This window comes from Peromyscus californicus, unplaced genomic scaffold (assembly GCF_007827085.1).
Source record: "Peromyscus californicus insignis strain IS unplaced genomic scaffold, ASM782708v3 Scaffold_5__1_contigs__length_169319896, whole genome shotgun sequence".
Classification (NCBI taxonomy): domain Eukaryota; kingdom Metazoa; phylum Chordata; class Mammalia; order Rodentia; family Cricetidae; genus Peromyscus; species Peromyscus californicus.
Window position 1 is genome coordinate 94,058,702 of NW_026294573.1, and position 24,484 is coordinate 94,083,185.

The following is a 24,484-nucleotide window of genomic DNA, read 5'->3' on the forward strand; positions in this document are numbered from 1 at the left end:
ATTAAATAAGAAACACAGAGCCAAATGCAGAGTTAAAAGCCCAAGAGGTCAGAGCAGTAGCTAAGAGCTGATACTAAAAACCCTTTCTTACCCTTCACTGCTGCTACCGTCCTTCCCCTCTGAAAGAGACCTACTTCCTGTGTATCTGTCTTTTTATTGACTTTCTGTTCTGCCTTCTCATTGATTGTAAACCCAATCACATGACCTTCTTGTCATTGCCTGTCTATTCAGACCTCCAGGTCTTCTATGGTTGGTATTGAGATTAAAAGCCTATGTCTCCATGCTGGAGCTGTATCCTGGAACACACAGAAACACACAGAGATCTGTCTGTCATGTGATCGGGATTAGAGGTGTGCACCACCACCGCCTGGCTTCTGCTATGGCTTGCTATTTGTTCTGAACCCCAGGCAACTTTATTTATTAACAAATAAAATCACATTTCAGAGCCGGGCGGTGGTGGCGCACGCCTTTAATCCCAGCACTCGGGAGGCAGAGGCAGGCGGATCTCTGTGAGTTCGAGGCCAGCCTGGTCTACAGCGCGAGATCCAGGAAAGGCACAAAGCTACACAAAGAAACCCTGTCTCGAAAAAACCAAAAAAAAAAAAAAAAAAAAAAAAAAATCACATTTCAGTTCAAATGAAATATCACCATATTTACCCTTTTCTATTTTAATAAAAAGAAAAAAGGAAAAAAGTCATAACTAATATAAGAAAAACAATATACAAAAGTACAATAACTATATACCACATATACAAGCAATAAATACCTAAACAATGTCTATTCCATTTGTATTTGACAAATTCAGAGAAAATAATTCCATTATCTATCCTATTTGGTAAGTCCAAAATGTACCTGATTCACTGTCTATCCTAACTTATATTACTAACAGAACTATCTTATAACGTCTTCCAAATTTATACACTTACAGCTCTTTAGTGAGTTTCTTTTCTGAAATTCTTAACAAGGAAAACTATAACTATCTAATCTTCAACTATAACTAACTAATCTTCAACTCCCTCAGAGACCCAATAAGGAAATAATATTACCTAATAAAAAATAAAAACAGGAAGTGCATGCAAGCAGCTTCCAAAAAAAAATGTAAGTTGACAGAAACTGCCAGCTGCCTGGACAGTCACCTGAGGTTTCTCTGCAGTGTTGGGGCATCATCTTCAGCCTATAGGCTTAGCGTATCTGACAGATTCATTTGTGAAGTAGGATGTACACAAGGTTAATAGTTCGACCTCACATTTGGTGAGAGCAGTCCATGTACCAGAAACACATGGATTCCACTAGTGTTATGTCACTATTCAGGATTTTAAATCCTGGAAATTGTTGATTTTTTTTTAATTCAGTGTCCATTCTTCTTGGCTGTGTGTGTGTGTGGCTTCATCTTAGCATCCCGTTCTTCTCCATATCCCTCTATTAAATGCCAGTCTACTATTGAGAGGTGTGAGCTTAGTTACTCTTCAAGAGTAACTGTTTCAGCTGCTGTTTCACTCCACATCAGAAGCCATCGACCCACTGCCTGTTCAGCTGCCTTCGAAGAAAAGGGCACTGTACTTTTTCCGGATTGCAAAGGCCACTTCAGGGATGGTGCCATATTGTCCTGGCCTCAGAAGATGCCTTTTGTTAAAGCCACAACCACACTTGTTTTGGCAAGAATCGGTAGTCCTTTGTTTCATGTCCTGTCTGACCTGTTTGTCAGCAGTTGATTCGAGGATACTTTGTTGTTCAGTGGCTAGCTTTTGCCACAATGAAAGTTAACTCCATATGCAGTTTCTTCAATGCCCATATTTTCTCTGAAGTAGATTGGTACTGCCAGGAGCCAACATGTCTCATAGTCCTAACAAAAAAAGAAAAATTTTCTAAGTTATTAAAACATTTTAAATGCCATATATTGTAGATCTCTGAAGGGTTTGAAGATGACCTGTCTATCTAAAATATATCTGCTCAATCTTGAAAACATACTTAATATGACTACAATTTCGATTATAATGTCTAACTACTAACTTCATTACTTTATATCCTAATAGTTGGTAATAACAACATTCAAGGATCAGCAAATTGAATTACATTGTCAAATCAACGGTATAAGTACAATATCTTGAACAAGATTAGAAATATTCATATAGCATTTTCTAACAATATCAATCTCAATATATATAATTTGTATACAATATAAAAAAATTCAATCCAATGTAAAGTATTTAAAACTAGTAACTGTCTTTTAAAAGTAGATTCAATAATCTATCTTTTAATCTATGTTGTATCTATATCTTCTCTTTATTTTTCCAAGTAGATTCAATAATCTACCCTCTATTCTATCATTTCTATGTATTTTTTTTAAACAAGAACCTTAAATCTAATCTCCTTTGCTTAGCCCTTTTCCTAAACCTTAACAACTTGTAACCAACCATCCTAAACAATGAAAATTATTCCAGACCCAAAACACATTAAAAGACCAAAAAACCAGCTGCCCTACACCACCTCTTTGGGAATGTGGGTGTTGTATTCTTAAAATTGCTTCCTGCTGGATATGGGCAAAGGTATCTTTATTTTGAAAAGAAAAATTTTGGGTTAATTGTCAAATTCTAGGAAAGGTAGCTATATCCTTTGTTATCCAGTCTGTGCATAATGCCAAAGTTCAGGGTTTATCTCAAGTCCATATTCAAGTAGTCTTTGAAACTGGATCATCTCAGCTAGCCATCTCAAAATTGCTCTGAGCAATTTGTTGTCCAAAGCTGATCTGTAGATGATGTTTGTCAGCTTAGTGGTATTATTATTGTCCACGTGGAATTGTTGTTGTGGGGCCCCATCTTCTTCCTGGAGACTTAAGTGGTTGTTAGGCCTGGCTGTGATTTCCTGCAGAAAACTGATAAGAGACTCGAACACAAAGACATGTATAGGCAGCTAATTGAAGCCTTTTTTCTAGAATTAGTTAGTATTCTATATGACCAATAATATCTTAACAAAGTTTAAAATGTATATATATATATATATATATAAATCTTGTAAATTTTGATATAAAATTCATACTTTAAGAAAAGTTTAAAGAATCAGAATAGAATCAAAGAATTGAGATTAGTAGTTATAGAATAGTTCCTTAATTAATTTGGTTTTTCTTCTGTCCCATATCAGAAGATGGCTCTTTCTTCTGGCATGATACAGGGAATTTGCATTTTCCTTTTAACAACATGCTTGAGTTTAAAGAAGGAGAGAGCCATTCTCCAACTCCAAAGTCAGCTTAAATTTTAATTGAACTGGGACTACAAGAAGACCAATAGTGTTAAATTTCTTTAGAGAAGAGCAGAAACAAACATTTAGGAAGACTTATGAAATTTTATAGATGATATACCAATAGGCCATTTTACTCTTTTTCTTGGGACATTTTTTTCTAGGTGATTTGTCCTTTTTCTTCAGATGTCTCATTTGTCCAGTGTTCTTCAGATTCCTTAGCCTTCATTCTCCTAAAAGACAAAAACAAAAACCTTTCCCCAAGACTAATTTTGGGGAGGTTCCCTTTTGGCAAGTTATATCTGATTAAAGGAAAAGGCATGTGTTAATGGTATAAGTTAGTTTAAATTGAATGGTCACACTGGTTGATGAACTATCACCTCTTCTAATTAAGAGGTCTCTCTTGTTCAATTCGAACTTTTATCAATTTTGATGGTATCCACAGCTTATCTTCTCCTGTAGAAACAAAAGCAAAACCTTGTCCCTAATGTAACACATATCCTGGTTTCCATTCTGAGGTCAGCACATCCTTAAAGTATATAGGCTGATTTAATTCTGTAGTTTTTTTCTATTATCCAATGTCTCTCTGCAACTGTTGTTCCTTTCTCATTAGCACTGAGAAAATTCAAACTTAATAGAGCATTATGCAGTCTATTTCTGGGGGCTTTTGTTACCCCTTTCTGTTTATTTAGCATATCCTTTAGAGTTCTGTTTGATCTTCCTATAACTGCTTGGCCTGTAGGATTATGTGGTATACCTGTAATATGTTTTATATTGTAATAAGCAAAAAACTGTTTCATTTTACCTGAGACATATGGTGGAGCATTGTCAGTTTTAATTTGTGCAGGTATACCCATGATGGCCATAACCTCCAGCAAATGAGTAATTACTGAATCAGCTTTTTCAGAGCTCAAAGCAGTTGCCCAGTGAAATCTTGAATAAGTATCAATGGTATGGTGTACATCTTTCAATTTTCCAAATTCTGCAAAGTGAAACACATCCATCTGCCAGATTTCATTCCTCTGAATACTCTTTGGGTTACATACTGCTGATAATGACGTCTGATTGTAAAAGGAACAAGTAGGACATTTCCTTACAATTTCCTTGGCTTACTGTCAGGTCATGGAAAAATTCTTTTTTAAACCTTTACTATTGACATTTTTTTTATGAAATTCTGAGGCCTCCAGCACATTTCCTATCAATAGTTTATCAATCTCATCATTACCTTGTGCTAGAGGCCCTGGCAGACCCGTATGGGATCAGATGTGAGTTATATATAAAGGATGACTCCTTTTCCTGATTGTATCTTGTAACTGAATAAATAGTGAAGTTAATTCTGAAGCATCAGGGATAAATTCTGCAGTCTCAATATGTAATACCACTCTTTCAGCATAATGAAAGTCAGTAACTATGTTGAGAGGTTCTGAAAAGTCCATTAATACCAACAGAATAGCATACAATTCCAATTTTTGAACTGAATTAAAAGGACTTTGAACCACTTTACTTAAATTTTCTGATTTGTAACCTGCCTTTCCTTGTTTGTTGGCATCTGTATAAAATGTATGAACTCCAGATATGGGTTTTTCCCGTACAATTCGAGGCAAAATCCAATCAGCTCTCTTTATAAGATCAATTCTATCACATTTGGGATATTTGCTGTTAATTTCTCCCAAAAAATTACTGCAAGCTCTTTGCCAAGGTTCACTTTCTGACCATAATTTTTCAATGTCCTTCTTAGTTAATGGTATGACCATTTATGCTCGGTCTATTCCTGCTAACTGACGAAGTCTCAATTTTCCTTTCCAAACCATGTCAGAGATTTTTTCCACATAAGTTTTTAATTTTTTATTCGGTTTATTTTGTAAAAATATCCATTCCAATATATCTTCCCTCTGCATTAATATTCCTGTAGAAGAATGCCTAGAGGGTAAAATAACCAAAATGCAATCCAGCTTTGGATCGATATGGTCCACGTGTACTTCATGTACTTTCTTTTCTACCAAGGCCAATTCTTTCTCAGCTTCAGGTGATAATTCTCTTGGACTATTTAAGTCCTTCTCACCTTCTAAGGTTTTGAACAAATTATTCAGTTCATCATTTTTTACCCCATCAATAGTTCGTAGATGAGAAATGTCTCCAAATAATCTTTGAAAGTCATTAAGAGTCTGTAGTTGATCTCTCCTAATTTGCACCTTTTGGGGTCTAATTTTTTGTAGCTTTATTTTATATCCTAAATAATTAATAGAATCTCCTCTTTGTATCTTTTCAGGAGTAATTTGTAATCCTTAGCAAGGCAAAATTTTCTTTACTTCTTCAAACATTCTTTCTAAAGTATCTGCATTTGAATCAGCTAGTAAAATATCATCCATATAATGATAAATTATAGATTTAGGAAATTTTTTATGTATCACTTCCAATGGCTGTTGTACAAAATATTGGCACACAGTTGGGCTATTCAACATTCCCTGTGGGAGGACCCTCCATTGATATCTCTTAACCAGTTGAGAATTATTATAAGTAGGCACCATGAAGGTAAATCTTTCTCTGTCTTTTTCTTGTAAGGGTATTGAAAAGAAACAGTCTTTTAAATCAATAACTATAAGAGGCCAACATTTGATAACAGAGTAGGCAAAGGAATTCCAGATTGTAGAGAGCTCATTGGCTGAATTACTTTGTTAATTGCTCTAAGGTCTGTTACCATTCTCCATTTACCAGATTTCTTTTTAATAACAAATACAGGAGAATTCCAAGGGCTGGTTGATTCTTCAATATGCTGAGCATTTAACTCTTCTTCTACCAGATCTTCTAAAGCCTGGAGTTTCTCTGTTGTTAAAGGCCATTGATGAACCCATACAAGCTTGTCTGTTAATTATTTTAAAGGTAGAGCTGTTGGTGTCTTTGGAAGATCATCAGTTGTTGTGCCCTGTTCTTGTATAATATGGATGGCTGGTGACTACTCATTAGAATAATAACTTCTAATATTTCTCTCAGAAACATGTGCTAGTTTATGATTGTTTCTGAGGTCTGAGGGATATTAATCTGAGTATTCCATTGTTGCAACAGGTCTCGGCCCCACAGGTTCATAGCTATGTTAGCCACATATGGTTTTAATTTTCCTCTCTGCCCTTCTGGACCTATACATTCCAGCCATCTTGCACTCTGTTTCACTTAAGATAATGTTCCAATTCCTAACAGCTGAACGTTTACCTCCTGAAGAGGCCAAGTTGGATGCCAAAATTCTGGTGCAATTATGGTCACGTCAGCACCTATGTCTACCAGACCAGACAACAAAACATCATTTATTCTTATTGTTAACTTTGGTCTTTGTTCATTTATAGAAGTTTGCCAAAAAAATTTTCTTTATGTTTTCTCCTGAATTTTCTTTTCTCTCTGTCTCAGCTGTTTCATCACCCCAAGCAGCCTGGTTTATTCAAATTGGCATTTGGTTATTTAATTGCTCTGAGTAGAGGTTTCCTCTATGACTGCAGGAAAGGTCTGAACTGGATTTGCTGTGGGGGCCTTCCTGAGGCCCCTCTGGGAGTTTCCCAAAGACCAAGGCAAAGTATTACCTTGTCTGTCCCTTGTTGATCTACATTCGTTGGTCCAATGTTTTCCCTTACCACACTTTTTGCATACTCCAGAAGGGGCATTTTGTTGCCATTGTTCCTTGAATAAACATTGTTTCTAGAAATGCCCTGTTTACAGTCCCTTTTCAAATGTCCTTGCTTTCCACATCCAAAACATCTGACATTCCTCAAATCTCTTGAAATTGCTTCTCCTATCCACATATCATCATGGTCATGAGCCTCAACATTAAACGTGTCTCTAATCCAATCTTCCAAGGGTACAGATCTTGCCTTTAATGGCCTGATTATTTTCTTGCATGCTGCATTGGCATTCTCAAAAGCCAAAGATTCGATTATTATCTTGCTAGCTTCTGAATTTGGGACCATTCTATTTACTGCTGAAGTCAGTCTTTGTAAGAAATCCGTGAAGGATTCTTTTGGGCCCTGTATAACCTTTGTAAATGACTCACTCTTCTTTTCTGGTTCCTCAACTCTGTCCCATGCTTTCAAGGCTGCCATTCAACATAGAATTAGGGTTTGGATATCATATAACATTGTGTTTGCATTGCAGTATATTGGCCGTCTCCAACAAGCTGATCCTGGGAGATTTGTATACCTTTAGCCCTCCATTGATTTTCTGTTTTTAGCTTCCTCTTTGAACCACATACGCCACTGCAGCTGTGCCCCAGGTTCCAGAACAGCATTTACCAGCTCTTGCCAGTCCTGTGGTATAATCATATTATAGTTGACCAGGAGTTTAACATTTACTTTACAAATGGGGATAGCATGCCATAAGATACTATTGCCTCCTTAAACCTTCGTAAATCTAACATTTCAATGGGAGTCCAAATATTTTGTGCATTGACTTGACCAGGTAGCTGCTATATGGTTACCGGATAAATTAAGGGTGATTCTGTGAAAACAGGCTTTCTTTCTATAACCTTATATTCCAATCCTGAAACAATTTCACTGTTAGTTTCTTCTGTCTGAATCTGAATTTCTCTATAATTCATTTTAACAATTTTAACAGGTTTTTCTAGAGCTTTTATCCTGGCACTTAAATTGACTTTCTTTTTAAATAGTAAAATAAGGATAAGGAAAGTAATAATGTGCATAATCCCATCAACATTACTCTTCTCATATAGTTGTTCCATTGTCAGACTACCTAAAATTTTATCAAACATAGACCAATTTTGTTCCAATGTACACATAATACCCATTTTTTTAATGTAGAAAAAAATTCTCTTTTAAATAGTGTTTTCCTTTAAAATATCTATTAATTGACTTACAAAGACTGCGAAGAACAGTAGAAATCTGAGAGAATTTCAAAACAGCTACCTAGCATCCGAGGTGTGAATCCAAAGAGAGAGAGACAGAGATGGAAAAAAAGAAAGCAAGAGAGCATAGCCATGAGTTCTGGCTGAAAGCTTAAATCCAGCCACGTGTTCCCACTTGAGCCGAGTTGAGCCTGGGCACTGGCTTCCTTAAGATCCGACCATATGTGTTGGCATTTCAGCCAAAAGCAGCTCTATCTGCAGTTGCGTGTAGCTACTGCAATTAGCGGTAGCTCCAGCAGGGCAGGCCTGAGTTGTTTGTAGCACCGGTGTAGCTACGGTCGGTCAAGCCTGGGGCCTAGGCCGAGCTGGCCCAAGGTGGGGAGCCGAGGAGCCAATGGGCCGCCAAGCTGCCAAGCTGAGCCGAGCAAAGTGGTTTTTAATGAATTCGTGCCATGTGTGAGCCAAATGTAGATATAACAGTCTTATTAAATGAGAAACACAGAGCCAAACGCAGAGTTAGAAGTCAAGAGGTCAGAGCTGATACTAAAAACGCATTCTTACCCTTCACTGCCGCTGCCATCCTTCTCCTCTGAAAGAAACCTACTTCCTGTGTATCTTTTTATTGACTTTCTGTTCTGCCTTCTCATTGGTTGTAAACCCAACCACATGACCTTCTCATCATTGCCTGTCTATACAGACCTCCAGGTCTTCTATGGTTGGTATTGAGATTAAAGGCCTGTGTCTCCATGCTGGCTGTATCCTGGAACACACAGAGATCTGTCTGTCATGTGATCGGGATTAGAGGTGTGCGCCACTACTGCCTGGCTTCTGCTATGGCTTGCTATTAGCTCTGACCCCCAGGTAACTTTATTTATTAACAAATAAAATCACATTTCAGTACAAATGAAATATCACCATACCAGATGACTGAAGAGAGACTTAAACTCTGATCCCAGACTCAAGAATCAATACTACTGCCAGGCAGTGGCGGTGCACCCCTTTAATCCCAGCACTCAGGAGGCAGAGGCAGGTGGATCTCTGAAAGTTTGAGGCCAGCCTGGTCTACAGAGCTAGTTCCAGGACAGCCAGAGCTACACAGAGAACCCCATGACAAATAAGAATCATTACTACTGCTATGACTATCAAATAAGAGAAAGAAAAACTGGTGAAGAAAAAAAGCTAAGAAAAAGCCATCTGCAGTTCTACAGAACACTTTGACCAAGAGGAATGCAAGGAGGGGCTTCTCCAATGTCTGTGACCTGGACTTCTGGATCTTAGAATGTATGTCTGACAAGTCCAAAGGTGATACTTCTGACCACACTGAGCACAATTTCCACGGGAAAGTGAGAAAGTGTTTAGTCAAGGAGGACAGTATCTGTTTCTTTGTGAAGGGTGTGTGTGTGTGAGTGTGTGTGTGTTTGTGTGTGTTAGAATGCTCATGTGTGACCCTGGTATTTGCAAGGGTAAAGAACACCTTGGAAATCATTTTGGTCTTTCATCCTTGGTGTCAACTCCGATTATTTCTTTAGAGTTAAAAATTTAGTATGTATATACTTCTTACCTCCACTCAAATACAAGATCTTGCTTAAATATTTTTAAAATGTCCTATTGTGTTTAGCTTTATTTCTTCAAGAATACTAATACCTGTTTCACTTAATAATCTAAGATTCCTGTCTTATGTTTTCTGGTTATAACGAGAAACTGGCAAACTATGCTAGCTATGTCTTCTTTCCTTTTCCTATTTATTTCTGCTTGGTTATTTTATTTTGTACTATAACTATGTTATTTTATTCTTATTGGTACAGTGTTCCGCAATGACCCTATATACCCTGGGCACACTCAGTCTCTCTGCAGCTTATAAAAAAAAAAAAAAAAAAAAAAAAAAAAAACAGATATGTACTACTTACTTTCAGTATTTGCATAGTTTAAACAGATGTCAGTAGAGTTTGCCTGTGAGGTCACACTTTACTTCCCCTGATAAGCTACAGGATTCATCATTGCCCTGTAATGCTAAATATTCTCAATTAATATTCAATTACACAGCACCAACTGTAGGGAATCTGATCTGTTTTGATGAGATGCAGAGTGGAAGCACACATATTTCCTATCTTGTTGACATAGACAATGTAATGATAGTGATGAGCATATATTCATTTTTCTTTGGTCTTTGTGTATTCTTTTAACATATAAAGATTTCTATGTAGAAAACTTTTGGAGTCATTTAAATACTTTCATTGCAACACTGGGGTCTCTATTTCCAGAACTATAGTAAGTACATCTCCTTTCTTTCCTATTTCAGTTTGTTCAACTTCCAAAGCCTGTCATCAAGCCACCTCACTGAGGCTTCAATGCTGACTTTCCATCCTAATGTCTGTTATTTCTCCTTGTGTGTCTTTTCCTCCTGAGCTCTGCCAGACTGCTCTCTTATAATTAATTCCTAGCTCTTGAGCCAATGAACACTGTCTTTATTTTTTGCAGGGCTACTAACTGAACACAAGGCTTCTATCCCAGATTGGCAAATTATCACCGAGGTACAAACAACAATGTCATTTCAGAGATTTTATTTTTTATTTTTATTTATTTATTTAGAGATTTTTAAAATGATTTTTAACTGTAAGTACATGCATGGGTATGTTTGGATGTGTGCAGGTGCACATAAAGGACAGAGGTGGCCAATGACCCTGGAGCTAGAGTTATAGGGGGTCATTGAGTCACCCGATATAGATACTAGGAAGCAAAATCAAGTCACTCAGAGTAGTGTATGTCTTAACCACTGAGTCCTCTGTCTTTCATTTTAAAAGTTTAACTGTTTCATAAACTACCCCAACACTTAGACCTGTACAATTTCATCATGGGTTGTCACTTGTTTTCTGGCTTATTTTCTTCTTGTTGTAGCATTTTTCATGGATCATGCTCATTTCCTTTTATTTACTTACCTTTGAATGGCCTGAGCACCCCAAGACCAGTCATTCAAAGGAATACTGGGGGAGGAGGGAACAGCATTATATTCTAGACTAGATGGAAGTTCTTTCCAATAGAACAGTTTATACACATGTGTTTGTGAGAAAAATGGATAATACATATTAGATACTAGGAACAGTTGAAACATTACTCTTGTCATGATGTCAGAAACAGGTACCAAAGAGTCTCTGGCAATCTCTCCCTCCATTTTCCTGCTGTAAGGATAGTGCACTTGTGTATACCTTATTTGCTTTTCTTCTTGCTAGTTCATGCTGCCAAACATCTATGGATGCTCCCATGCCTCCCTATATGTCCTGACCTACTGTAAACAGAAGAGCCAAGTCTCTGTTCTGTTAGTTCAGAGATCTCTTTCTACAAGGATCTTCCTTTTACAGGTGACAACCATTTTTCAAATATTGCATTTTGCAGTTACAGCAATACTTGTCTACGGGAATCTGTATTGTGTTGTTTGAGCATAACTTTAGACAGAATAGAGTACAAATATTTTTACTCTGCCATTTTAAATGCTAAGTTTTGGTGTGGAGCTTTGAAACAATTTAAATGAACTGACAGAGCTGAAGCCACATAAAATAAGCACTGTAAGAAAAAAAATAAGATCAACTACTCAAGAGAAGGACAACAGAGATGAGAATTACCTATCCTATCTGCAGATAATGTATCAAGGTGATGGGATAAAACCAGAATTGTCTTTACTAAACTGTGAAAATTAGCAGCAACTATCAACACAGATGGTGGTCCTAGCGCCTGCTGTCAGCTGAAACTTGTTACAACGGTTTCATCATACAAGGATAACAATTATTTCTCACTCTCCAGATTTAGCTATTCCTCATACAAGTATTAAATAGCACATCAGTGTAATGCACGCTGCTTCCTGGTGAAATTTAAGCCAACCTTCAGACTACCACTGTTAAGCCTCTCTAAGCCCAACTATTTTAAAATCCAAACTACTAAACTGTTGTTTTTTGGGATCTATCACTATTTTACAACTAATACAACATTAATTCATTAATAATATAGAAACCACTTAAACAAAGCAATGGGACAGTTTTAAAAAGAAGTATCTCACAGCAACATCATAAACCCTGGCTTCTCAGAGGCAGAGGTCCTACATCCAGATAATATTAGTGTACATAGTTCTTATTTGTGACATTTTAGCCACAATTATAAAAACAGTAAAAAGGATAATGCATTTCTTACTTTACACAAGCGTAAAGAAGATATTGCATCATGTGTAATGGACAATAGTACAAAGCTAATAAAATAAGCAGAGAAAAGGGGAAAACAGAGGGCAAACGTACAGCTGATTGCTTATCATTTTACCTCATTATATCTCTTCCAGAGATGAAAGTGCAGCTTTGGATGTATATATAAGGTATTTAATGTTTCTTATATTCTCCTCTATTAAGTAATTTAACATTAATATTTCAAATTATGTTGACAAAATAGCAAACGTTAGGAGTGTATCATCTACCCTTGGACTTTTACACTGGAGACTAACACATGAGGATCATGAGTTCAAATGTATTTCAGACAAATAACTGACATCCAACCTAGGCTGAATAACAAACAATATCTTAAGGGAATTTGTGAAAATATGAAAAAGAAAACCAAGAAAACCCACCACCCTTTCACAGACACCCTTACTTGAAAAGTATGATCAGCACTACCTGATGTTTAAAGATGCCTGATGTCCATAAACAATGGACTACTTAGATGATGGACATCCTACTCTATACATTGCAATAAAAAAAAATCTATCTCTAAATGAAAGCACAATTGAGGATGAACAATGGCCACAGAGGAATATAAGGACCATAAATTGAATTTGACTAAATAGATTTGCAACACATATAGCACACTTTAATAACTACCTCAAATGATGCAAAATAGAACCACAATGCACTGATCTCCAACATCAATCTTATGTGAATATGATAATTTGCTTCCTTCAAGGTTATGATGTTAATGAGATGAAGGAAGTCCATTTTTTTGAACCTGAAGACAACTGTGGTGTGTAAGTTCTTTACAAAATCATATACATGAATAGGGTTTCCTCTTGTATGAGTTCTACCCTATTTCTTGATATCAAGATGATAGTAAAAGATTTTAAAATATTTTAAGGGCTAGAGACATGACTGAACAATTAAGACAAGTTCATTCCTAGGACCAAAGTCAGGATTTGACAACTTCCTATAATTCATGCTACAACAAGCTCCAAGGGTATAACCTTCTTGGGAACCAGAATGCACATGCACACAGACACACAGACATCACATAGTTAAAAAGTGTAAACAAATTTTATTTATGAATGCTTTTCTGTTGTAAGCATTCATTCTAGTAACACAAGTCTTCAGACATTTAAAAGGCTTACAGGGATTTTCATGTAACAGAAAGCTAGCATGTAGGCTTGAAGTCAGAGAAATCAATCCTTCTCAGTTGGTGGTATCATTTCAGAAGATTGAAAAAATGCTGCCATGCTTATGAAATATGTCACTATGGGTGGGTCTGAGAGTTTTCATCCATACACCATTTCCAGGTCCTATTCTCTGCTTCATGGTTCAGTTTAAGGATGTAAGTTCTTAGCTTCTTGTTTTAGCTGCCCTGTCTGACAATTGTTGCCATGCCACTTTCATTGTGATCCAGTATCTCCCAGGAACCAAGGGCCAATTAAATTCTTTCATAAGTTGACTTAGGCATTATGTTTTACTACAGCAATAAAAAATGTACTAATACATATTCATAAAGGTTTACTCATGGATTTCTTTTTTTCTGTGATCGAAGAGAAGAAATCTAAGAGTTGCTTCATACTTTAAATTCAGAGGCCTTTTGTCTATGTGAGTTTGCAGGTACAAACAAAATAAAGACATCATAATAACTGAAGAGATTGTTGGCACTTACTAGATTTTTTTCCTCCAGAAAAATAATCTCATGTAACTAAATGCATATATGTTGGCCAATGATCTTACCAAATGCTTTATAGTCAGATTTCCTTTGGTATTCTTTTTTTTTTTTGATCATCAAAGATTAATGTGATATGCACAGGCTTGAACAGCCCAATTACACACTAAAAGTTCTACTCTTGTATGAAGACTACCATGAATTGCAAAACCTTACCACATTAACTACATTTATAGGGTTTCTCGGCAGTATGATTATTTTCTTATGATTTTGAAGACTACTAATATGCAAACGCTTTATCACATTAATTACATTCATAGTGTTTCTCTTCAGTATGTCTTCTTTTATATATTTGGAGAGTACTTGATATGCAAGGGCTTTACCACACTAATTTCATTCATATGGTATCTCTTCAGTTCCAGTATGTTTTCTTTCATGTCTTTGGAGACTCCTTCGACATGCAAAGGCTTTATCACATTGATGACATTCATAAGGTTTCTCTCCAGTATGTCTTCTTTTATGTATTTGGAGATAACTGTATTGTGAAAAGGCTTTATCACATTGATTACATGTGTATGGTTTCTCTCCAGTATGTGTTCTTTTATGTACTTGGAGACTACTATGATATGCAAAGGCTTTACCACATTGATTACATTCATAAGGTTTCTCTCCAGTATGAGTTCTTTTATGTATTTGGAGACTCTTTTGGCATATAAAGGTTTTACCACACTCTCTGCATTTATAGGGTTTCTCTCCAGTATGTGTTCTTTTATGTAATTGGAGACTCTCTTGATAAGCAAAGAGCTTACCACATTGACTACATTCATAGGGTTTCTCTCCAGTATGTGTTCTTTTATGCTTTTGCAGATTACTGTATTGTGAAAAGGCTTTATCACATTGAATACATTTGTATGGTTTCTCTCCAGTATGGGTTTTTTTATGTTCTTGAAGATTGTTGTGATGTGCAAAGGCTTTACCACATTGATTGCATTCATAAGGTTTCTCTCCAGTATGAGTCCTTTTATGTCTTTGGAGACGCTTTTGACATACAAAGGCTTTACCACACTCCTTACAATCAAAGGGTTTCTCTCCAGAATGTGTCCTTTTATGTAACTGGAGACTCTTTTGACATACAAAGGCTTTACCACATTGACTACATTCATAAGGTTTATCTCCAGTATGAGTTTTTTTATGTATTTGAAGTTTACACTTTCGTGAAAAGGCTTTATCACACTGATCACATTTGAAAGGTTTCTCTCCAGTATGTATTCTTGCATGTCTTTGGAAATCACGGTAATATAAAAAGGCTTTACCACATTGACTACATTCAAAGGGTTTCTCTCCTATATGGATTCCCTTATGTGTTTGGAGATTACTGTATTGTGAAAAGGCTTTATCACATTGATTACATTTGTATGCTTTCTCTCCAGTATGTAATCTATTATGTATTTGGAGACTACTCTGATGTGCAAAGGCTTTCCCACAATGATTACATTTGTAAGGTTTCTCTCCAGTATGAGTTTTTTTATGTGTTTGGAGACTACTGTGATGTGCAAAGGCTTTATCACACTGATTACATTCATAAGGTTTCTCTCCAGTATGAGTTACTTCATGTCTTTGTAGATGACTCTGACATGAAAAGGCTTTATCACATTTATTATATTCATAGGGTTTCTCTCCAGTATGTCTTCTTTTATGTATTTGAAGATGATTGTGATGTGCAAAGGTTTTAACACATTGAGTATTTTCAGAAGGTTTCGCTCCAGTATGATTTCTTTCATTCCTGCCCTGCCTTCTAAAACTTTGACAATGTTTTTCAGTATTATGGTCTTCCCAACTGTAGCCTATAGCTGTGAGGTTCCTGTAGGTCTCTAGCATCACATCTTTGTATAGATTCTTCTGGGAAGAATCCAGCAAAGCCCACTCATCCACACTGAAGTCCACATGCACATCGTCATAGGTCACTGCACTCATCTTTTGGTCTCAAAAGGCAATCCCGACTTTACCATCACAGCCTCATGCAATGAACTCTCAGGATCTCCTCACTGCAGCTCTGACACATCTTGTGGTCTAAAAGGCAATCCAGGCTTCATCCTCATAGCTTCATGCAATGGCCTCTCAGGATCTCCTCTAGGAGCTCTAACTCATGTCCTGTCTTCCTAGCTGGACCATGCTCTCTCCTCAGTTCCCTGCAGCAGCATTTGCACAGCACACAAACCCAATAGTGCCAAATCCTCTTCAAAGTCAAGCCTGAAACCAGAAAATTATTCTTAAATGGCATAGGGTAAGGACAAAACTAGTATATGAACTGAGATCTAGCAATGGAGAAGAAGGAAATGGTAAGTAGTTTGGGGCATCAGAGCTATCAGTCCTCTTGTCTCTGGCCCTAAACTGTGATGTTAGTTAACAGAATGCACATTCTTTTAACTTTCATTTCATCTTTTATTATCAATTTTACTACACATCACTACCTGAACAAGGATGAGAAAACATGGTCGTAAGAACCAAACACACTTGTGATAGAAACATGTGCAAAGTAAGGTCAAGATTGTTTTCACATTCTTTCTGTAGCCAAGAGCAATACATAGTCTTTCAGTGTCACAGCTGACATCCAAATATGCCTCCAACTACAAAACAAATAGGAAGTCAAACTACAGAGGAAAGAGAACAGTTCAGATTGGAGAGTGTATGGTTAGGGGTCTAGGTAGCAGAATGAGAGGCATGAAAAGAAAATGAAACCAAACATGCACTCAGAAACTCATGCTCAATTAGAAGCTTCACTCCAGGTAAATAGAGTTCATAGTGTTGAAAAGAATGATACACACTACTGGAGAAGAAAAGTAATCATCAACCTCACACAGGTGTCAACACTACAAGCTATAACAGCAACCTGTCTACAAGATTTAACCACTGACTGTGCAATAGTGGCACAAATGCTATAGGAGTAACCAACCACCTTTTAATTGGATTTTAGGCCAACTCTATAAGATGAAACCTTTATCTGACACACTAATGAGGCCAAGAACCTGAGACTAGATAGGTCAAAGACCTCAAGGGAAAATCTACTATAATTATTCTGCCAAATGAACATAGAAATAAAATGACTCCTAACTACATATTGTTATATCCACAGAGTACTGCATTGCTGAGTACTCATCAGAAAGGAGACTTTCTTCAGTAGATAATAACTAATATGGACAACCACAACTGGACAACATTCAGAGAGTGAGAGACTTTGGAGCACTCAGTCCTAAAGGGATAGCCCATTAAAGCAACCCTCAAAGGCTGAGGTTTATATACAGAAGAGAAAGTAGAAAGAGTATAAAAGCCAGAAGTGATAAAAAAAAAAAACTCCAAGGAAACAGCATTTTTCAGACACAATAGGGCTAATGCACATTTGAAATTGCAGAGACTGTGCCAGCATGCACATGATCTGTACTAGTTCAAGCCATACAAAAATCCCAGCACACAGAATGGGAAGTGGGCACCAAGTCCCACTTCTAACCAAGAAGCTATGTGCACCATTAACTTTTGAGAGGGAGAAAACCAACTTTATTCAATGGAGAGTCAGAATATATTAAACAAACTCCAGGGCAAGCCACATGCTCATGAATAGTTGGTCAACACAAAATGGAACCCATGTATTTTTTTGTTTTCATTTTTATGAGAAAGAATCTGAAGTTGAGTGGGTATCTGGGAGTAGTTGGGGGAGAGGAAAATATGACTAAAATATAGTGCACAAAATTTTTTTTTTTAATTTTGGTAGAATATTACTTTAAGTTGTGTTACTTTAGTTTATGTTGCATTTCTTTAATTCTGTAAAGCTGTGCTACTGTGCCTGTGTAAAACACCTTCTGGTCTAATAAAGAACTTGCCAATGGCAAGGCACCAGAAAGGATAGATGGGAATCTCAGGCAGACAGAACATATAGAGAAGGCGGCAGAGAACAGGAAGCCATCAAGGGCCAGCTACATAACCAGCAAACCACGGAATAAGATTAAGATTTATAGAAGAGATCGGGAAAAACCCAGAGGCAAAAGATAGATGGGTTAATTTAAGTTAAGGAAAGCTGGCTAGAAACTAAGCCAAGCTAAGACCGGGCAATCATAATTAAAATAAGCATCTGAATGTGATTTATTGGGGAGCTGGTTGGAGGAGGCCCAAAAAGAGTAAAAAGCAAATAACAACATTAAATTAAAAAAGGAAGTCTAGTAGGAGCTCATGGCACAGGCCTATTATGCCAGCTACTCTAGAGTCTAGCCAGGATGATGGTTAAGTTCAAGGGCTGTCTGTGCAACAGACTTCCTGGCCAGCCTAGGAAACTTAGTGAGACTATCTCAAAATAAAAACTGAAAAAAGAGATGGGAATGAAACTTGGCAATACAGTGCTTGCATACACAATCCTAGGACTGAAAATAATAATAATAATGATCAGAATGGGTCTTTATCTATGTACTATCATTCACTTTGTACTCCTTTGCAAAATAACCTCTACCTCGCCACATTGCCACTTAGAAGGTGAGGGTAAAATAGAGCAGTCTTTCCATGTGATTATCCAGAAAAATCATAAACATGCGGGGACACGTTTATGCTATAAGGAAAGTTCTGAGGGAGTGATGGAAATAAAGGACCCAGGGAACATAGGTTGTATTAAAAAGTAAGACAGGTAAGGTTGGACAGACTCTGCCAGCACTTATTGGACAAAGAGGTGAATGACTCTTCTCCTATCTAGAGAGTCCTGCCTCAAAGACTTGGCGTGGAAGCACAATCCGTGCTCCCCACCCCCACCCATTACTGCCCTAGTTTCAGGCCAGCAGGCAACACTCCTCCACACAAGCCTCCCCACTATACCCCACATTGGAAACGGCAATCCATAAGACCCACTCCCTGACCCTAACTTAACCATCCCTCTGAGAAACAGAATCTGCTACATCTGATTAAACCAAGAGTGGTCCCCTGAGACACAGACACAGTAAGCACAGACTCAACCAAGAGCAGCTCCCTCAGACACAGACACCTCTTACACCTATTGGAGGAAGAAATGGGTAGACACCAGTGCAAAAATATATACAACAACATAAAGAGCAATATGGCACCAATAGAATCTAGAGGTTTTACAACAGCAAGACCTGAGCATCACAGAACAGAAGAAGCAGAAGTAAGCAATCTTACAAATCATTTTATGAAGATGATAGAGGCTTTTAAAGAGGAAATAAAAAATTCCCTTAAAGAAACTGATGAAAAGACTTCCAAAAAAATTGGAAGAAATCAATAAATCCCTTAAGAAAAGCCAAGAAAACAAAGTAAAAGTGATTAAAGAAGTGAAGAAAACAGTTCAAGACCTGAAAATTGAAACAGAAGCAATGAAGAACACACAAGGAGGGAATAATGGAAATAAAAAATCTGAGTAAATGAACAGGAAATACAGATGCAACCATAACCAAGAGAACACAAGAGATGGAAGAGAGAATCTCAGGCGTGGTGGACACATAAAAGAAATAGATTCATCAGTCAAAGAAAACACTAAAACTAAAAAAGTCATAACACAAAACATCCAGGAAATCTCTGACACCATAAAAAGTCTAAATCTAAGAATAAGAGGAATAGAAGAAGAATACCAACTCAAAGGCACAGAAAATATATTTAACACAATCATACAAGAAAACTTTCCCAACTTAAAGAAGGAAATACCTATGAAGATACAAGAAGCTTACAGAACACCACATAGACTAGACCCCCCACAAAAAAGTCCCCTCATCACATAATAATGAAACCACAAAACATAAAGAATAAAGAAAGAATAGTAAGAGCAGCAAAGGAAAGAGGCCATGTAACTTATAAAGGCAGATCCATCAGAATAATACCTCACTTCTCAATGGCAACTCTGAAAGTCAGAAGGTCCTGGACAGATGTAACGACCACGGATGCCAGCCCAGACAACTATACCCAACATAACTTTCAATCACCATAGACAGAGTGCACAAGATATTCCAAGACAAAACCAGATTTAAATAATACCTATCCACAAGTCCAGCCCTACAGAAAGCACATGAGGGAAAACTCCAACATAAGGAAGTTAGGTGTACCCATAAAACACAGGAAATTGATAACCCCACAGTAGTAAATCTCAAAGACGGGAAATACACACAAACTACCACCAAAAGATAATAGGAATTAACAACCACTTGTCATATACATGAATATCAATGGACTGAATTTCTCTATAAAAAGACACAAGCTAAAAGAATAGATACAAAATCAGGATCCATCCTTCTGCTGCATATAAGAAACACACCTCAACTTCATAAACAGACACTACCTCAGAGTGAAAGGCTAAAAAAAGACTTTCCAATCAAATGGACTTAAGAAGCAAGATAGTGTAGCTATCCTATTATCTAACAAAATAGACTTCAAGCTAAAATCAATTAAAAGAGATCAGGAAGGATATTACATATTCATCACAAGAAAAATGCACCAAGAGGAAGTCTTAATTCTCAGAAACTATGCCCCCAATACAAGGGTATCCACATATGTAAAAGAAACAGTACTAAAGCTTAAATTGCACATCAAACCCCACACACTATTAGTGGCAGACTTCAACACACCACTCTGATCAATGGACAGATTTGCTAGACAGAAACTTAACAGAGAAATAAGGGACTGAACAGATGTTATGACTCAAACAGACTTAATAGAAATCTATAGAACATTCCATCCTAACACAACCTTTTCCTCAGCACCCCAAGGAACCTTCTCTAAAATCGTCAACATACTCAGTCACACACACACAAAAAAATCTTAACAGATACAAAAAAAATTAATAAAACCTCCTGTATTTTATCAGTCGACTGCGGCTTAAAGTTAAGAGTTCAACAACAACAAAAATTATACAAAGCCTACAATCTCATGGAAGATAAATAATGCTCAACTGCGTCACCAATGGGTCAAGGAAGAAATAAGGAAAGAAATGAAAGACTTCTTAGAATTCAATGAAAATGAATTTACTACATACCCAAACTTATGGGACACTAAAAAAGCAGTGTTAAGAGGAAAATTCATAGCACTAAATGCCCACATGAAGAAGTTGGAGAAAATCAATACTAGTGACCTAACAGCTCACATGAAAGCTCTAGAACAAAAAGAAACAAACTTACCCAGGAGGAATAGATGCTAGGAAATAATCAAATTGAGAGCTGAAATCAATAAAACAGAAACAAAAAGAACAATACAAAGAATCAATGACACAAAGAGTTGGTTCTTTGAGAAAAATCAACAAGATAGACAAACCCCTATCCAAACAAAACAAAAGGCAGAGAGAGAACATCCAAATTAACAAAATCAAAAATGAAAAGGAGGACATAACAAGAGACAATGATGAAATCCAGAGAATCATCAGGTCATACTTCAAAAACCTGTACTCGGCCGGGCGGTGGTGGCGCACGCCTTTAATCCCAGCACTCGGGAGGCAGAGCCAGGCGGATCTCTGTGAGTTCGAGGCCAGCCTGGTCTCCAAAGCGAGTTCCAGGAAAGGCGCAAAGCTACACAGAGAAACCCTGTCTCGAAAAACTAAAAAAAACAAACAAACAAACAAAAAAAACCTGTACTCCACTAAATTGGAAAATCTAAAAGAAATGGACAATTTTCTGCATAGGTACCCCATACCAAAGTTAAATCAAGACTAGATAAACTATTTAAATAGACCAGTAACCCTTAAGGAAATAGAAACAGTCATTAAAAGTCTCCTAACCAAAAAAAAGCCCAGAACCAGATGGTTTGAACACAGAATTCTACCAGATTTTCAAAGAGCTAATACCAATACTCTTCAAATTGTTCCACACAACAGAAACAGAAGTAATGTTACCAAACTCCTTTAATGAGGCTACAATTACTCTGATTCCCAAATGACACAAAGATGCAACAAAGAAAGAAAATTACAGACCAATCAACCTCATGATCATTGATGCAAAAATATTCAATAAAATATTAGCAAACTGACTCCAAGAACACATAAAAACAATTATCCACCTTGATCAAGTAGGCTTCATCCCAGGGATGCAAGGATGGTTCAACATACGAAAATCTGCTAATGTAATAAACCATATAAAAGAAACTCAAAGAAGAAATTACATGATCATCTCATTAGATGCTGAAAAGGTCTTTGACAAAATCCAACACCCCTTCATGATAAAGGTCTTGGAGAGATCAGGAATACAGGGAACATACCTAAACATAATAATGGCAATTTACAGCAAGACAGCCAACATCAAAGTAAATGGAAAGAAACTCAAAGCAATTTCACTAAAATCAGGAACAAGGCAAGGCTGTCCACTCTCCCCATATTTATTCAATACAGTACTTGAAGTTCTGGCTAGAGCAATTAAAAAAAAAAAGATCAAGAAGATACAAATTGGAAAGGAAAAAGTCAAACTTTCACTATTTGCAGATGGTATGATAGTACACTTAGTGACCCCAAAAATTCTACCAGGGAACTCATACAGCTGATAAATACCTTCAGTAATGTGGAGGGATACAAGATTCATTCAAAAACATCAATAGCTCTCCTATATACAAATGATAAATGGGTCAAGAAAGAAATCAGGGAAACATCACCCTTTACAGTAGCCACAAATAATATAAAATACCTTGGGGTAACTCTAAGTGAGTGAAAGACCCATATGACAAGAACTTTAAGTCTCTAATGAAAGAAATTGAAGAAGATATCAGAAAATGGAAAGATCTCCAACGCTTAGGGATATGTAACACAGTAAAAACGGCAATCTTACCAAAAGCAATCTACAGATTCAATGCAATCCCCATCAAAATCCTAACACAATTCTTCACAGACCTTGAAAGAACAATACTCAACTTAATCGACGGGGGGAGGGGAAACACAGGATAGCCAAAACAATCCTGTACAATTAAGCAACTTCTGAAGGCATCACCATGTCTGACCTTCAGCTCTACAATAGAGCTGTAGTAATAAAAAAACAGCTGGGTACTGGCATAAAAAAACCGACATGTGGAGCAATGGAATCAAATTGAAGACCCTGACATTAATCCACACACCTATGAACACCCGATATTTGAGTAAGAGCCAAAACTGTATAGCAGAAAAAAGAAAACATCTTCAACAAATGCTGCTGGCATAACTGGATGTCAACATGTAGAAGATTGCACATAGATCCATATCTATCACCACGCACAAAACTCAAGTCCAAGTGTATCAAGACCACAACATAAATCCAGTTACACTGAACCTAACAGAAGAGAAAGTAGAAAGTAGCCTTAAGTACATTGGCACAGGAGACCACTTCCTAAATATAACACCAGTAGACAGACACTGAGAGCAAGAATTAACAAATCAGACCTCCTCAAGTGGAGAACATTCTGTAAGGCAAAGGACATGGTAAACAATACAAAATGACAGCTTACAAAATGGGAAAAGATCTTTAACAACCCCAAATCTGACAGAGGACTGACCTCCAAAATACATAAAGAACTGAAGAAACTAAACAGCAAAATATCAAACAATCCATTTAAAACATGGGCTACAGAACTAAACATCCTTACTCATCAGGGAAATGTAAATCAAAATGACTCTCAGATACTATCTTACAACTGTCAGATTGGCTATGATCAAAAACACTAATGACAGCTTATGTTAGGAAAGGATGTGGAAGAAAGGAAACACTCCTCCACTAATGGTGGGAGTGCAAACTTGTATAGCCACTTTGGAAATCAGTGCGGAGGTTTCTCAGATAATTGGATATCAATCTTCCTCAAGACCCAGTGATACCACTCTTGAGCATATACCCAAGGAATGCTCAAAAATTCCAGAACGAAACTTGCTCAATTATGTTCATAGCAGCATTATTAGTAATATCCAGAATCTGGAAACAACCTAGATGCCCCTCAACCAATGAATGGCTAAAGAAAATGTGGCACATATACACAATGGAGTACTACTCAGCAGTTAAAAAACAATGACATCTTGAGATTTGCAGGCAAATGGATAGAACTAGAAAATATCATCCTGAATGAGGAAACTCAAACTCAGAAAGACAAACACATGGCATGTACTCACTCATAAGTGGATACTAGGTGTAAAGCAAAGGATAACCAGACGACAACTCACAGCTCCAGAGAAGCTAGCTAACAAGGAGGACACTAAGAGGGACACATGGATCGCCCTGGGAAGGTGAAATAGATGAGATCTCCATTAGTAAAATGAGGGTTTGGGGGGCAATGTAGGGTAAGGTATGTGGAGTGAGTACATAAGGAATCAGGATGATCAAGCTGGGTGAGGGAATGAGTGGGAGAGCAAAATGAAAGAGATACCTTGATAGAGGGAGACATCATGGGGACAGGGAGAAACCTAGTGCTAGGGAAATTCTTGTGCAAGAATCCACAAGAATGACCCCAGCTTAGACTACTAGCAATAGTGGAGAGGGTGCCTGAGCTGGCTTACCCCAGTAATCAGACTGGTGAACACCTTGTCATCATAGAGCCTTCATTAGGTAACTGATG

General features: G+C 37.1%; 1 protein-coding gene across 20 annotated transcripts in view; it reads right to left on the bottom strand.

Moving 5' to 3' along the window:
• Positions 1-24,484, bottom strand: part of LOC128096342 (zinc finger protein 431-like) — a 42,971-nt gene that overhangs the window by 13,846 nt on the left and 4,641 nt on the right. For 7 of the 20 annotated variants that reach the window (XR_008213614.1, XR_008213606.1, XR_008213607.1 and 4 more), the window contains one exon: positions 1,047-1,843. The exons of 6 other annotated variants lie outside the window; for them this stretch is intronic. Coding sequence is in view for 2 of the 14 variants with exons in the window: in XM_052715796.1 (XP_052571756.1) it covers positions 14,351-15,931 (1,581 nt within the window). In the remaining 12 variants the exon portion in view is untranslated. Of the gene's footprint in view, positions 1-1,046; positions 1,844-2,487; positions 7,524-13,339; positions 16,208-24,425; positions 24,479-24,484 lie in introns of those variants that run through there. 7 more of the 20 variants (XR_008213615.1, XR_008213612.1, XR_008213611.1 and 4 more) reach the window with 5 other exon arrangements.